The sequence below is a fragment of the Oncorhynchus keta genome, chromosome 22 (assembly GCF_023373465.1).
Source record: "Oncorhynchus keta strain PuntledgeMale-10-30-2019 chromosome 22, Oket_V2, whole genome shotgun sequence".
NCBI classification, from domain to species: domain Eukaryota; kingdom Metazoa; phylum Chordata; class Actinopteri; order Salmoniformes; family Salmonidae; genus Oncorhynchus; species Oncorhynchus keta.
The window spans coordinates 13,565,936-13,579,749 of record NC_068442.1 but is presented as its reverse complement, the minus strand read 5'-3'; the positions used below and the strand labels follow the sequence as shown (position 1 = coordinate 13,579,749).

General features: G+C 47.7%; 1 protein-coding gene across 1 annotated transcript in view; it reads left to right on the top strand.

Moving 5' to 3' along the window:
- Positions 1-13,814, top strand: part of LOC118400827 (neural-cadherin-like) — an 84,597-nt gene that overhangs the window by 30,286 nt on the left and 40,497 nt on the right. The window contains exons 12-17 of the mRNA XM_052474619.1: positions 317-503; positions 3,028-3,171; positions 4,643-4,926; positions 5,372-6,980; positions 12,773-12,866; positions 13,483-13,667. Of these exons, the coding sequence (XP_052330579.1) occupies positions 317-503; positions 3,028-3,171; positions 4,643-4,926; positions 5,372-6,980; positions 12,773-12,866; positions 13,483-13,667 (2,503 nt within the window). The remainder of the gene's footprint in view (positions 1-316; positions 504-3,027; positions 3,172-4,642; positions 4,927-5,371; positions 6,981-12,772; positions 12,867-13,482; positions 13,668-13,814) is intronic.

The following is a 13,814-nucleotide window of genomic DNA, read 5'->3' as shown; positions in this document are numbered from 1 at the left end:
TTAGTGGCACATCCACATCTAACATAACACAACAAAATATCCATTGACCCGTCCATAACTTAGCATCACATAGTTGTGGTGGTCAAGCGGTTGGGATTATGTGTTATTCTGCCTGTGGGGCTTTGACCGTACAACTGTGAAGCTATGCAACACTATAATGATAGTGTTTGCAGTGACTCGAGTCTCTATGAACAGTCATGTGACTCATACATAGAACGATTACTCCCGCTGACTTCCTAATATGGATGCCGTACAGAAGTCAGAAATCTCCTAATATGGATACCGTAATTAACTGTACTCTGTCCCTGTCCTATAGATCACCTACACCCTCCTGAGTGACAGTAGTGGGGACCACCGTCTGTTTCGTGTGGATCCAGAGCTAGGCTCCATCTATACAGAGGCGGTTTTTGACCGCGAGGCACAGGGATCCTACCTACTGGAGGTGCAGTCTGAAGACGGCATGGAGTCAGCACGGCCCGGGAGGAACAAACAGCCCAACTTTGGTGAGGGCTGGGTTGTATATATTAGGGCATAACATAGCAAAAAGGTTTGCAATGATGTTTTGGTATCTTATAAATATGACCCTGATTTGACTACTGCAGTCCTGTAAAAACACAAAAGGCAGTGGCTGCGGAGTCGACTTTTCTCGGACCTGAAGCTTTTGCGCATATCACGTTCTACGCATGTGTTTCTTTACCTCTATTTTCCGCACAAACCCGTGTGCTCTCCTTCCCTTCACATTTCTCACTGTCAATCTTGAATGATTATTATTCAACATTTCCCGGTGATACGTCCATGCAGCATCTGCATACCAACCATTTGATCTCAGTTTTCTGAGGATATGTATTTAGATCTTCTTGAGTTACACTGTGTTGTTTGGAAGTAGCCTAAAGCGTTGTTCTAAATTATGTGCAGTGAACGGATTTTAAAGCAGATGGTGTTAACAAAGTAGCATAGCCTTCCTGTGTATTTTGCCTAGTGGCCTTCCTGTGTATTTTGCCTAGTGGCCTACCTGTGTATTTTGCCTAGTGGCCTACCTGTGTATTTTGCCTAGTGGCCTTCCTGTGTATTTTGCCTAGTGGCCTACCTGTGTATTTTGCCTGTTGAGTTTTGGCCACATGAGAGGGGTTTTTGTCATACAGTAATGTTATACTATGCTATTATATTCAGTTCTGTTATGTAGAATACTATCATTATGTGATTGTGCAGACATTGATTCAGCTTTGATCTAACTTGATTAAACGAGCCCCATTCGCCAGAGTAGTGTAACGTTTGTCGTCGGAAGGAGACCAAGGTGCCGCGTGGTAGGCGTACCTGATTTTATTTAAATGTTCCACCAAGAAAAAACAATAAACAATACAACGAACGAAAAGCTTCGTCGTGCAAACTACATGCACTCAAACAAAGACAAGATCCCACACTGAAGGAGGGAAAAAAGGCCGCCTAACTATGATCCCCAATCAGAGACCATGAAAGACAGCTGCCTCTGATTGGGAACCACACTCGGCCAAACACAAATAAATAGAGAACATAGAATGTCCACCCAAATCCCACCCTGACCTAACCAAACATAGAGAATAACAAGGATCTGTAAGGTCAGGGCGTGACAAGTAGCCTGTTTTTAATTTTTACAAGTAGAACAGAGACTGTGCGTAAATTAGAGCAAAAACACATGCTTAGAAGCGTCGGGATCTTTAGTCCAGAGAAAAATAGGTCAGAAAAGTTGGATCTGCAGCCCAAAAATATAACATTAAGTACTGTAATGTGTATAGCTCGGACTGTTAAACCCAATGTGCTCAGCTGAAACAAAGTACAAAAGGAATTCATGCACTGTGCACATTGTTTTACATAGACAATAAATGCCTATAGCATTCTATTCATTTGCCTCCTGCGAGGGCATATGAAAAGAGAATCTTTCATTTCATTCATTCTAACAGCGTAACCAGACAGCCTCTTGTCTCTTCCCTGTAGAGAAACTCTCTGAGGGTTGTGGTACATCATTTTACAAAAACATCTAATTTCGCAGTTTGCTGTTCAGAAATCTGAATTTTGTTTTTGGCTTGGTCCTTCGTGATGGCAGAATTAACTCTGTTTCGGTATCGCAGGTGATGTAATAGGAAGCTTTGCTTTACGAATGAGGTTGTTTTAAACAAATGTTTGTGGAGAAGGTATTAGAGGTAAGGGTGATGGTTTGGAACAGCAAAGCCTCCTCTCCGGGGGATGTGAGGGGGCTGCTTAGCATTTCCAATGAGCCTTAGCGCTGTGTTGGCGTTGTCTTCTGCCACATATCTGCACCAGCAGAAGGGCTCATCTCCTTAGCAAATACTACCTGTCTGTTGGGAGAGGGAGGAAAAAGAAAGAGAGGGGGGGTAGATGGGGATAGGGCCAGGGAGAGAGGGAGAGGGAGGGAGGAAGGGAGAGCGTGCAGAGAAAAGCAGAGAGATTTGGTGGAAATAGAAGCACATCTGTATACATTGGCCATGTTACATGACCTTCTAAACATACCACTTACGACAAAAATGTCAGCAACCTTTTTAGAGAAAGATAATCATGTTTGAGTTTTAAAAAATAAAGGTCTGAAAATGGACCCAGACAGACAGAGACGTAAACACTTGTCGAGTCATAAATATTTTATCATCCCAGAGGAGAGGTGGATAGGTTCTTCATCTGTTTTCTTTTAGAAAAGTCTGTTACTGAGAAGGTCTATCTAATCACTGTTGTTTTCTGCCTAAATGTAACCCGGCTAAAACCATGGTTGAATAATTTCTGTCATTTCAAACACCTAATCGAGAATAACACTATTTCTGATTCCCTTGTCAAGTGAGGCACTTTACATTGGGTTAAGTGCTTCTCTCCCCTTCAAAAGTGTAGTTGGCTCACACTGTGACTGCCGACATCCTCTGATGTAAAGAGGGATTGGATGGAAAGAGAAGTGGTAGGATGATAGGAGAGAGAGAGCGGAGGATGACATACCGAGTTGTAGCTCCATGGCGTTTAATCTCCTTCCTCTTGTCCTTCTTCTTGCAGACACAGCATATGTGCGGGTTTTCATCAGCGACGTGAACGATAACAAACCCGTCTTTGCTCAGCGTCTCTATGAAGTCGGCATTGACGAGGATGCAGATGTCGGCCTGGCTGTTGTCACCGTCGGAGCTAATGACGAAGATGAAGGTATGGGAAGGAAGGATGAGATGACAGGGGAAGAAAGAGAGAGGATAAAACCAGGGATGACACATTGGCAGTCATGGCAGTGTTACACATTGATAACATTTCTATTTTCTAGGGAGTGCAGGTTATGGCACTGGGGCAGTGAGGAAGGTAACCTGGCACAGGTTTAACATTTCATGGGGACTTTTGAAACCTGAGGGGGAAAGTATGTTTTTCACATTTTGTGCCTGGCCAAAACTGTCCTTGGTGTGACACTACACTTTGGTCAGTGGTGAGTGACTGTCAATAAAATAATTACATTTTCCCAAACGCCGGACTCAGTGAGACAGTGAGGGCAGTGAAGGGTTACAAATGTTCAAAAATCTGGATTCAGTTCTGATTAAATCATGCTGAGACGAGCTGAGCCACCCTGTGCTACATCAGGACTCAGCCATTTAATCGTCAAGTAATGCCACACCACATGTTCTAAAAAGACAGACACACTCCTACACAGTAGGAGGGTGGGATTTGGTGTGATAAACCAGCTCATCCCTGATTCAGCAGCAACACTCGGCGTAATATCCCTTTATCGGCCATGTTTTGGCTTGTTAATCAAGCATTTATCGCAAGCGGGGTCGGTGCGGCTTAGCTTGTAGTATATGTAGCACTAGCCTCAACCAAGCCATGATGAATGACCAGAAAGCACCAGCCCCCAACATTGAAAGTTAGCAGTTCTGCCCAGGAGCCTAAGCCCAATCTGTCTTGTTTAAAAAATCCACACATGGGCTCGACTGCAGTATAAGCTTATTGGAGAGCCCAGAGGGAGCGCTTTGTCTACTGATTTGTGTTAATAGCAGAGATTAGACTAGCATTTACATTGGGCTTTAACACAACAGACTGATTGAAAGGGGAGCCATGAAACATACAGGGGATTCATTTATCTGGGTAACGTAAACCCACTGGATGGTGTCCATGGAGACACAGCAGAGAAGTTCAGATATCTACTTCCTCATTGGTCCATTTCTCAAACCCTCAAGATGACATAGGCAGGAGTTCAATTTAGCAGGTGTACCTTACACAGGAATGGAGTCCTACCACCTGTTTACATACTGCAGAGTCTGTTTCTGCTCTACCCAACATGTCATTGTCTTGTTAACAAGGTAACAATAACATCAACTTGTTGAATGCAGGAACAGTCTGGCACATAATGCTAGCTAACAATGAGGTATGTCCAAAAAGGACCTGCATTAGACCAGCATCCTGTCCAGGGGGTGTACTTGTACAGTACGTCAAGCTGCCCCACGCTACAGAAACAGGAGATAGGCTCTTGCCAAAGCTACTAACGTACTTTTGTCCAAAATGTATGTATATAGTACACTTTAGAGCACTATGCAGGGAATAGGGTGCAATTTCAGACTTGCCCTAACTCTAAGAACAGCATCCAGAACTCCACCTTCCAGAATGTCAATTTCTTCCCTCCCTGGTCCCACCACAGGTGCCAACGCCAAGCTACGTTACCAGATCACATCAGGCAACACCGGAGGGGTGTTTGACATGGAGCCTGAAGTGGGAACCATCTTCATCGCCCAGCCTCTGGACTACGAGCTGCAGAAGAGGTACAAGCTGCTGGTGCTGGCATCGGATGGGAAGTGGGAGGACTACGCCGCTGTGGTGGTCAATGTGGTCAACAAGAACGACGAGGCTCCAGTCTTCTCTATGAATGAGTACTACGGCTCAGTGACCGAGGAGCTGGATGGCTCACCGGTCTTTGTGCTTCAGGTGTGTGTCTCAGAGTTCTTTCTCTAACCTGGGTGCCAGTCTGGTTCAGCTTGTGCAGTCAGGTACCGAGGCTCACACAATCATGTAAAATGTATGCTTCTGTATGTCATACTGTACATGTGCTAGACGTAGCTGGTGACTACAATGGATATCACTATACAAGATATTTCTGTCTCTAGCCTGAGTGCCTGTCTGTTTCTGCTTGAGTCAAGACATAGTTTTGTTGTTTGACAAGCCAGGGGTTCATTTTGAATGCACAAACAGTCAGGTACCCAGAATAATCTTTATCAAGCATAAACATCAAATCCATGCTTCATGCATGTACATAACTAGTCTACTTTCTACTCCATAACTAATGGCTGAGAAGATAGATTGATGGGCTTTATGCTTATAAAGAGTAGCACACACACACACCGATGTTGATGAGTTTTGTGTGTCTTTCCAGGTTACAGCCATAGACCCAGACAAGGATGCAGACCAAGTCGCCGTGCGCTACTCTCTTCATGGTCAGGGATCGGAGTCTAAGTTTGTGATCGACGAGATCACAGGGAAAATGTACGCCCAGAAGACACTGGACCGCGAGGAGCGGGCAGTGTGGCGCTTTGTGGTCCTGGCCACAGACGAGGAAGGGGAGGGGCTCACCGGCTTCACTGATGTCATCATCAACGTGTGGGACATCAATGACAATGCACCTTCCTTCGTCTGCGTGCCCGACGGCTGTCAAGGCAACGTGGCCGAGAACTCACCCCCAGGTACCTTCGTCATGGAGATGACGGCGACGGACCTTGATGACACGGCGGTGGGTCAGAACGCCATCCTCTCCTACCGTATCATCGAGAACGTGCATGACGCAGGAGCCGCCAACTTCTTCACCGTTGACGCCAGTACAGGCACCATCTCAGTTGCAACCGGTGGGTTGGACAGGGAGGTGGCAGAGCGGCACCAGCTGGTGGTTGAAGCCAAGGATGGAGAGGGTATGATGGGCACGGCTACCGCCACTATCATCATCACGGACCTGAATGACCATACCCCCCGGTTCAAAGACAAGTGGTGCGGGGCTCGTGTGTCTGAGAGCAGCCCTCCAGACTCAACCGTGCTGAAGCTGGATGCTGTGGACCCAGACTCGGGGCCTCATGGCCTGCTGGGCTTCAGTGTGGTGGCAGGGGACCAGGGGGAGAGGTTCTACATGGTGAGCCACAAAGCAGAGCAGTCTGGAACTCTGAGGCTGAGAAAGAGGCTGGATTACGAGAGGCCCGGCGAGCAACAATTCAACCTCACCATTCGTGTGGAGGACTCCGACTTCTCCAGCCTCATCCACTGCATCATCCAGGTGGTGGACGAGAATGACCATGTCCCAGTGTTCGCCCCCACCTCCTACACCCTCGCCCCTCTGCCAGAAGATGTTGCAGTGGGAACCAGTATCACCCAGGTGACGGCCAGCGACTTAGACTCTGACCTGAATGGGGAAATAATCTATAGCATCTCCCCAGAGTCAGACCTGTACGGCCATTTCACAGTGGACGGAAACGGCATCATGACCGTGACCTGCCCGCTGGACAGAGAAATTGTGGCAGAGTACCAGCTGGTTGTCCTAGCGACAGACCAGGGTAGTCCAGCCTTGACGGGTAGCACCACGGTCCAGCTGAGCTTGCTGGATGTAAATGACAATGGGCCAGAGCTGGAGGTGACCTATAACCCTGTGCTCTGGGAGAACAGCCCTGCTCCACAGGTGGTGTGGCTCAATCAGACCTCCACCCTGCTCCACGTTATCGACAGGGACTCCCTTGAGAACGGGCCTCCCTTCTCCCTCTCTCTCCCTCGCCTCTACGCCCCTGACTTCCACCTGCAAGACCATGGCGATGGCACAGCAACGCTCACGGCACTGCACCGCTTCGACCGCGAGCGGCAGAGGGAGTTCTTCCTGCCCGTGGTCATGACGGACAGTGGTCGTCCGCCAATGACGGTCACCAACACACTCACCGTCACTGTGGGCGACCAAAACGACAATGCCCACCAGGAGGGAGAGAAGGAGATTTACGTCCACAGCCGGAGGGGTGAGTTCCTCACTTTAAGACAAGTGTCAGACAACTTTCAGTCAACTTTTGGTATTCATGAAGTGCCTAAGAGTAGGAGAGTCTGAGAGTAAGAATGTTTGAGAGGAGTGTCTGGGAGTAGGAGTGTCTGAGAGAAGGAGTGTCTGACAGAAGGAGTCTGAGAGAAGGAGTGTCTGAGAGAAGGAGTGTCTGAGAGAAGGAGTGTCTGAGAGTAGGAGTGTCTGAGAGTAGGTGTGTCTGGGAGTGTCTGAGAGTTGGAGTGTCTGAGAGTAGGAGTGTCTGAGAGTAGGAGTGTCTGAGAGAAGGAATGTCTGAGAGTAGGAGTGTCTGAGAGTAGGAGTGTCTGAGAGTAGGAGTGTCTGAGAGTAGGAATGTCTGAGAGTAGGAGTGTCTGAGAGTAGGAGTGTCTGAGAGTAGGAGTGTCTGGGAGTACGAGTGTCTGAGAGAAGGAGTGTCTGGGAGTAGGAGTGTCTGGGAGTAGGTTTGTCTGAGAGTAAGAGTGTCTGGGAGTAGGAGTGTCTGAGAGTAGGAGTGTCTGAGAGAAGGAGTGTTTGGGAGTAGGAGTGTCTGGGAGTAGGAGTCTGAGAGAAGGAGTGTCTGAGAGTAGGAGTGTCTGAGAGAAGGAGTCTGAGAGAAGGAGTGTCTGAGAGAAGGAGTGTCTGAGAGAAGGAGTGTCTGAGAGAAGGAGTCTGAGAGAAGGAGTGTCTGAGAGAAGGAGTGTCTGAGAGAAGGAGTGTCTGAGAGAAGGAGTCTAAGAGAAGGAGTGTCTGAGAGTCTGCAGGAGTGTCTGAGAGTAGGAGTGTCTGAGAGTGTCTGAGGTTGGAGTGTCTGAGAGTAGGAGTGTCTGAGAATGTCTGAGGGAGTGTCTGAGAGTAGGAGTGTCTGAGAGAAGGAGTGTCTGAGAGTAGGAGTGTCTGAGACTAGGAGTGTCTGAGAGTAGGAGTGTCTGGGAGTAGGAGTCTGAGAGAAGGCGTGTCTGAGAGAAGGAGTGTCTGAGAGAAGGAGTGTCTGGGAGTAGGAGTCTGAGAGAAGGAGTGTCTGAGAGAAGGAGTGTCTGAGAGGAGTCTGAGAGAATGAGTGTCTGAGAGTAGGAGTCTGAGAGAAGGAGTGTCTGAGAGTAGGAGTCTGAGAGAAGGAGTGTCTGAGAGTAGGAGTGTCTGGGAGTGTCTGAGAGTTGGAGTGTTTGAGAGTAGGAGTGTCTGAGAGTAGGAGTGTCTGAGAGGAGGAATGTCTGAGAGTAGGAGTGTCTGAGAGTAGGAGTGTCTGAGAGTAGGAGTGTCTGAGAGAAGGAGTGTCTGGGAGTAGGAGTGTCTGAGAGTAGGAGTGTCTGAGAGAAGGAGTGTCTGAGAGTAGGGGTGTTTGAGAGAAGGAGTGTCTGAGAGATGGAGTGTCTGGGAGTAGGAGTCTGAGAGTAGGAGTGTCTGAGAGAAGGAGTGTCTGAGAGAAGGAGTCTGAGAGTAGGAGTGTCTGAGAGAAGGAGTGTCTGAGAGTAGGAGTCTGAGATTAGGAGTGTCGGAGAGTAGGAGTCTGAGAGAAGGAGTGTCTGAGAGTAGGAGTCTGAGAGAAGGAATGTCTGAGAGTAGGAGTCTGAGAGAAGGAGTGTCTGAGAGTAGGAGTCTGAGAGAAGGAGTGTCTGAGAGAAGGAGTTTCTGAGAGAAGGAGTGTCTGAGAGAAGGAGTGTCTGAGAGTAGGAGTCTGAGAGAAGGAGTGTCTGAGAGAAGGAGTGTCTGAGAGAAGGAGTGTCTGAGAGAAGGAGTGTCTGAGAGAAGGAGTGTCTGATAGAAGGAGTGTCTGAGAGTAGGAGTGTCTGGGAGTGTCTGAGAGTTGGAGTGTCTGAGAGTAGGAGTGTCTGAGAGAAGGAATGTCTGAGAGTAGGAGTGTCTGAGAGTAGGAGTGTCTGAGAGTAGGAGTGTCTGAGAGTAGGAATGTCTGAGAGTAGGAGTGTCTGAGAGTAGGAGTGTCTGAGAGTAGGAGTGTCTGGGAGTACGAGTGTCTGAGAGTAGGAGTGTCTGGGAGTAGGAGTGTCTGGGAGTAGGTTTGTCTGAGAGTAAGAGTGTCTGGGAGTAGGAGTGTCTGAGAGTAGGAGTGTCTGAGAGAAGGAGTGTTTGGGAGTAGGAGTGTCTGGGAGTAGGAGTCTGAGAGAAGGAGTGTCTGAGAGTAGGAGTGTCTGAGAGAAGGAGTGTCTGAGAGAAGGAGTCTGAGAGAAGGAGTGTCTGAGAGAAGGAGTGTCTGAGAGAAGGAGTGTCTGAGAGAAGGAGTCTGAGAGAAGGAGTGTCTGAGAGAAGGAGTGTCTGAGAGAAGGAGTCTGAGAGAAGGAGTGTCTGAGAGAAGGAGTGTCTGAGAGAAGGAGTCTAAGAGAAGGAGTGTCTGAGAGAAGGAGTGTCTGACAGAAGGAGTCTGATAGAAGGAGTGTCTGAGAGAAGGAGTGTCTGAGAGTAGGAGTGTCTGGGAGTGTCTGAGAGTTGGAGTGTCTGAGAGTAGGAGTGTCTGAGAGAAGGAATGTCTGAGAGTAGGAGTGTTTAAGAGTAGGAGTGTCTGAGAGTAGGAGTGTCTGAGAGAAGGAGTGTCTGGGAGTAGGAGTGTCTGAGAGTAGGAGTGTCTGAGACTAGGAGTGTCTGAGAGTAGGAGTGTCTGGGAGTAGGAATGTCTGAGAGTAGGAGTGTCTGAGAGTAGGAGTGTCTGAGAGTAGGAGTGTCTGGGAGTACGAGTGTCTGAGAGTCGGAGTGTCTGGGAGTAGGAGTGTCTGGGAGTAGGTTTGTCTGAGAGTAAGAGTGTCTGGGAGTAGGAGTGTCTGAGAGTAGGAGTGTCTGAGAGAAGGAGTGTTTGGGAGTAGGAGTGTCTGGGAGTAGGAGTCTGAGAGAAGGAGTGTCTGAGAGTAGGAGTGTCTGAGAGAAGGAGTGTCTGAGAGAAGGAGTCTGAGAGAAGGAGTGTCTGAGAGAAGGAGTGTCTGAGAGAAGGAGTGTCTGAGAGAAGGAGTGTCTGAGAGAAGGAGTGTCTGAGAGAAGGAGTGTCTGAGAGAAGGAGTCTGAGAGAAGGAGTGTCTGAGAGAAGGAGTGTCTGAGAGAAGGAGTGTCTGAGAGAAGGAGTCTAAGAGAAGGATTGTCTGAGAGAAGGAGTGTCTGACAGAAGGAGTCTGATAGAAGGAGTGTCTGAGAGAAGGAGTGTCTGGGAGTGTCTGAGAGTTGGAGTGTCTGAGAGTAGGAGTGTCTGAGAGAAGGAATGTCTGAGAGTAGGAGTGTCTGAGAGTAGGAGTGTATGAGAGTAGGAGTGTCTGAGAGAAGGAGTGTCTGGGAGTAGGAGTGTCTGAGACTAGGAGTGTCTGAGAGTAGGAGTGTCTGGGAGTAGGAGTGTCTGAGAGAAGGAGTGTCTGAGAGAAGGAGTGTCTAAGAGAAGGAGTGTCTGAGAGGAGTCTGAGAGTAGGAGTGTCTGAGAGTAGGAGTCTGAGAGAAGGAGTGTCTGAGAGTAGGAGTGTCTGGGAGTGTCTGAGAGTTGGAGTGTCTGAGAGTAGGAGTGTCTGAGAGTAGGAGTGTCTGAGAGAAGGAATGTCTGAGAGTAGGAGTGTCGGAGAGTAGGAGTGTCTGAGAGAAGGAGTGTCTGAGAGTAGGAGTGTCTGAGACTAGGAGTGTCTGAGAGTAGGAGTGTCTCGGAGTAGGAGTCTGAGAGAAGGAGTGTCTGAGAGAAGGAGTGTCTGAGAGTAGGAGTCTGAGAGAATGAGTGTCTGAGAGTAGGAGTCTGAGAGAAGGAGTGTCTGAGAGTAGGAGTCTGAGAGAAGGAGTGTCTGAGAGAATGAGTGTCTGGGAGTAGGAGTGTCTGAGAGTAGGAGTGTCTGAGAGAAGGAGTGTCTGAGAGTAGGGGTGTTTGAGAGAAGGAGTGTCTGAGAGATGGAGTGTCTGGGAGTAGGAGTCTGAGAGTAGGAGTGTCTGAGAGAAGGAGTGTCTGAGAGAAGGAGTCTGAGAGTAGGAGTGTCTGAGAGTAGGAGTCTGAGAGAAGGAGTGTCTGAGAGTAGGAGTCTGAGATTAGGAGTGTCGGAGAGTAGGAGTCTGAGAGAAGGAGTGTCTGAGAGTAGGAGTCTGAGAGAAGGAATGTCTGAGAGTAGGAGTCTGAGAGAAGGAGTGTCTGAGACTAGGAGTGTCTGAGAGTAGGAGTGTCTGGGAGTAGGAGTCTGAGAGAAGGAGTGTCTGAGAGTAGGAGTGTCTGAGAGTAGGAGTCTGAGAGAATGAGTGTCTGAGAGTAGGAGTCTGAGAGAAGGAGTGTCTGAGAGTAGGAGTCTGAGAGAAGGAGTGTCTGGGAGTAGGAGTGTCTGAGAGTAGGAGTGTCTGAGAGAAGGAGTGTCTGAGAGTAGGGGTGTTTGAGAGAAGGAGTGTCTGAGAGATGGAGTGTCTGGGAGTAGGAGTCTGAGAGTAGGAGTGTCTGAGAGAAGGAGTGTCTGAGAGAAGGAGTCTGAGAGTAGGAGTGTCTGAGAGTAGGAGTCTGAGAGAAGGAGTGTCTGAGAGTAGGAGTCTGAGATTAGGAGTGTCGGAGAGTAGGAGTCTGAGAGAAGGAGTGTCTGAGAGTAGGAGTCTGAGAGAAGGAATGTCTGAGAGTAGGAGTCTGAGAGAAGGAGTGTCTGAGAGTAGGAGTCTGAGAGAAGGAGTGTCTGAGAGAAGGAGTGTCTGAGAGAAGGAGTGTCTGAGAGAAGGAGTGTCTGAGAGTAGGAGTCTGAGAGAAGGAGTGTCTGAGAGAAGGAGTGTCTGAGAGAAGGAGTGTCTGAGAGAAGGAGTCTGAGAGAAGGAGTGTCTGAGAGAAGGAGTGTCTGAGAGAAGGAGTGTCTGAGAGAAGGAGTGTCTGAGAGAAGGAGTGTCTGAGAGAAGGAGTCTGAGAGAAGGAGTGTCTGAGAGAAGGAGTGTCTGAGAGAAGGAGTCTAAGAGAAGGAGTGTCTGAGAGAAGGAGTGTCTGACAAAAGGAGTCTGAGAGAAGGAGTGTCTGAGAGAAGGAGTGTCTGAGAGAATGAGTCTGAGAGAAGGAGTGCTTATTTAGGGTCAGATTTTTTCCCCCCCTTTATTCATTATGATTTAAAAGGTCAAATCTATCATATGTTAGCACTCCAATTTAGAGATGCTTTGTGAATATGGGTCCAGGATTTTACCCAAGTTTGCACAGCAGGAAGGATGCGGACTAAGAGTTGAGTAAGGTAGGAAAGGTTCTTTCTGCGTATCTATTCTGTTGTCTGAATGCGTAATTGAAACACCTGCGGCTAATATTACAATTTCTTTTCAGCATTTCATGATTCTTGATTGCAAATCCTTCTTTCTGGTTTCACAACATTCTACCCCCCACACGCTCTCCACTCTACTAATTGTATCTGGCCCTAATGTTGACCTGAACATTAATATCTGTGGTGTTCCTCAGGGGGGATTGTTAGGCCAATTAACATTCTGATCATGGACCTGGCTGTTTCAGTTTAGTTTTCAGTAATTGTATGAAACACTGCAGCAACATGACACATACATTCATACAGGCTCCCATTGTTTACCCAGCTGCAGTACCCTGGCGCTGGGACTCGATAATAACATAATCCATACTGAGATAGCCCTGACTTCCTTAAGCCCTCAGTGCTCCTCGCAGCTCAAGTACTGGGAGTCTATTCAACCCAGACAGTGGGACTTCACACTCATGAACAGAATAGGAAGAACAGAAACAGCAGAATCACAGAACAGCAAATAAGAAAAGGGCTAAAGATAAGCAACCTGGGGCCTCTATCACGTTGGGTTTGTTTTCAGACAAAAATCAATGTCTTTGTGTGCGTTGTACAGGAAAGATGCAGACTACTTCACTGGGCAAGGTCTATGCCCCTGATCCTGATGATTGGGACAACAAGACCTACACCTTAGATGCAAGAGGAATGAAGTAGGTGTTATGTTTGTCTATAAGTAAGAAGACACCGTTGACAAGATGTTACAGGAGATCTCTATGTACAGGACAGTTAATCAGTTAAACAGTTATAATATATACAAATAGAGATGGAAGGGATTGGAGGATATCATATAAAAGCAACACCATTTCATACTTGGTCAGCGAGTGCTTATTCAACATGAACATCTGATCCGATGACCTCAACCCCTAAAGAACGTTCCCTATGTGTTGAAATGATGAAGAAATATAATCAACAGTGATTGCTACTATGCTGAACATGGCAATCATATTCAGAGCAATCGGAGGATGCATTTGTATCCTGTCAACTGGTGGAATTGTGGGGGGAAAAAGATCAAGAATGTTTTCTCCGTGATTGTTTACAATTTAGCATCCATCACAGTCAGGGAGTAAAAGAAAAATCCCAATTGCATATTTTACACATTCCTGTTTCATTCATATGGACTTGAACAAGGAGGAACTACTTGGCCTTGTCCAATAATAGACACTTATTTCCTTATTTATATATATGTTTTAATATTTTCCATTGCATGCCGTAATGAATACTACCCGGTCATTCAAGTTTTCCACAACGTTCCTGCCCTACCAACAGGTATTTCACCTTAGACAAGAGTACAGGTCACCTGGCCATCAGACAGAATACCCTAGCGGGCAGCTACTATCTCAGAGTGGGCGTGTCGGATGGGGTGTGGCCGGACGTGGTCTCGGGGATCACAGTTCACGTGCGGGAGCTGGAGGACCAGGCAATCCATTTGTCAGCCTCCCTGCGTCTCACAGGTAGGCTACAGCAGCGTGGCAGTGTCGTTCTAATCTAATCTACAGTCTATGATAGGGCCTTGTGTTTTGGTTTAACCTTTATTTAAAGCTTTTTCATCAAACTGTCCCCTTTTCATTTGCGTCATAGCACCATCCTCAGACAATTTC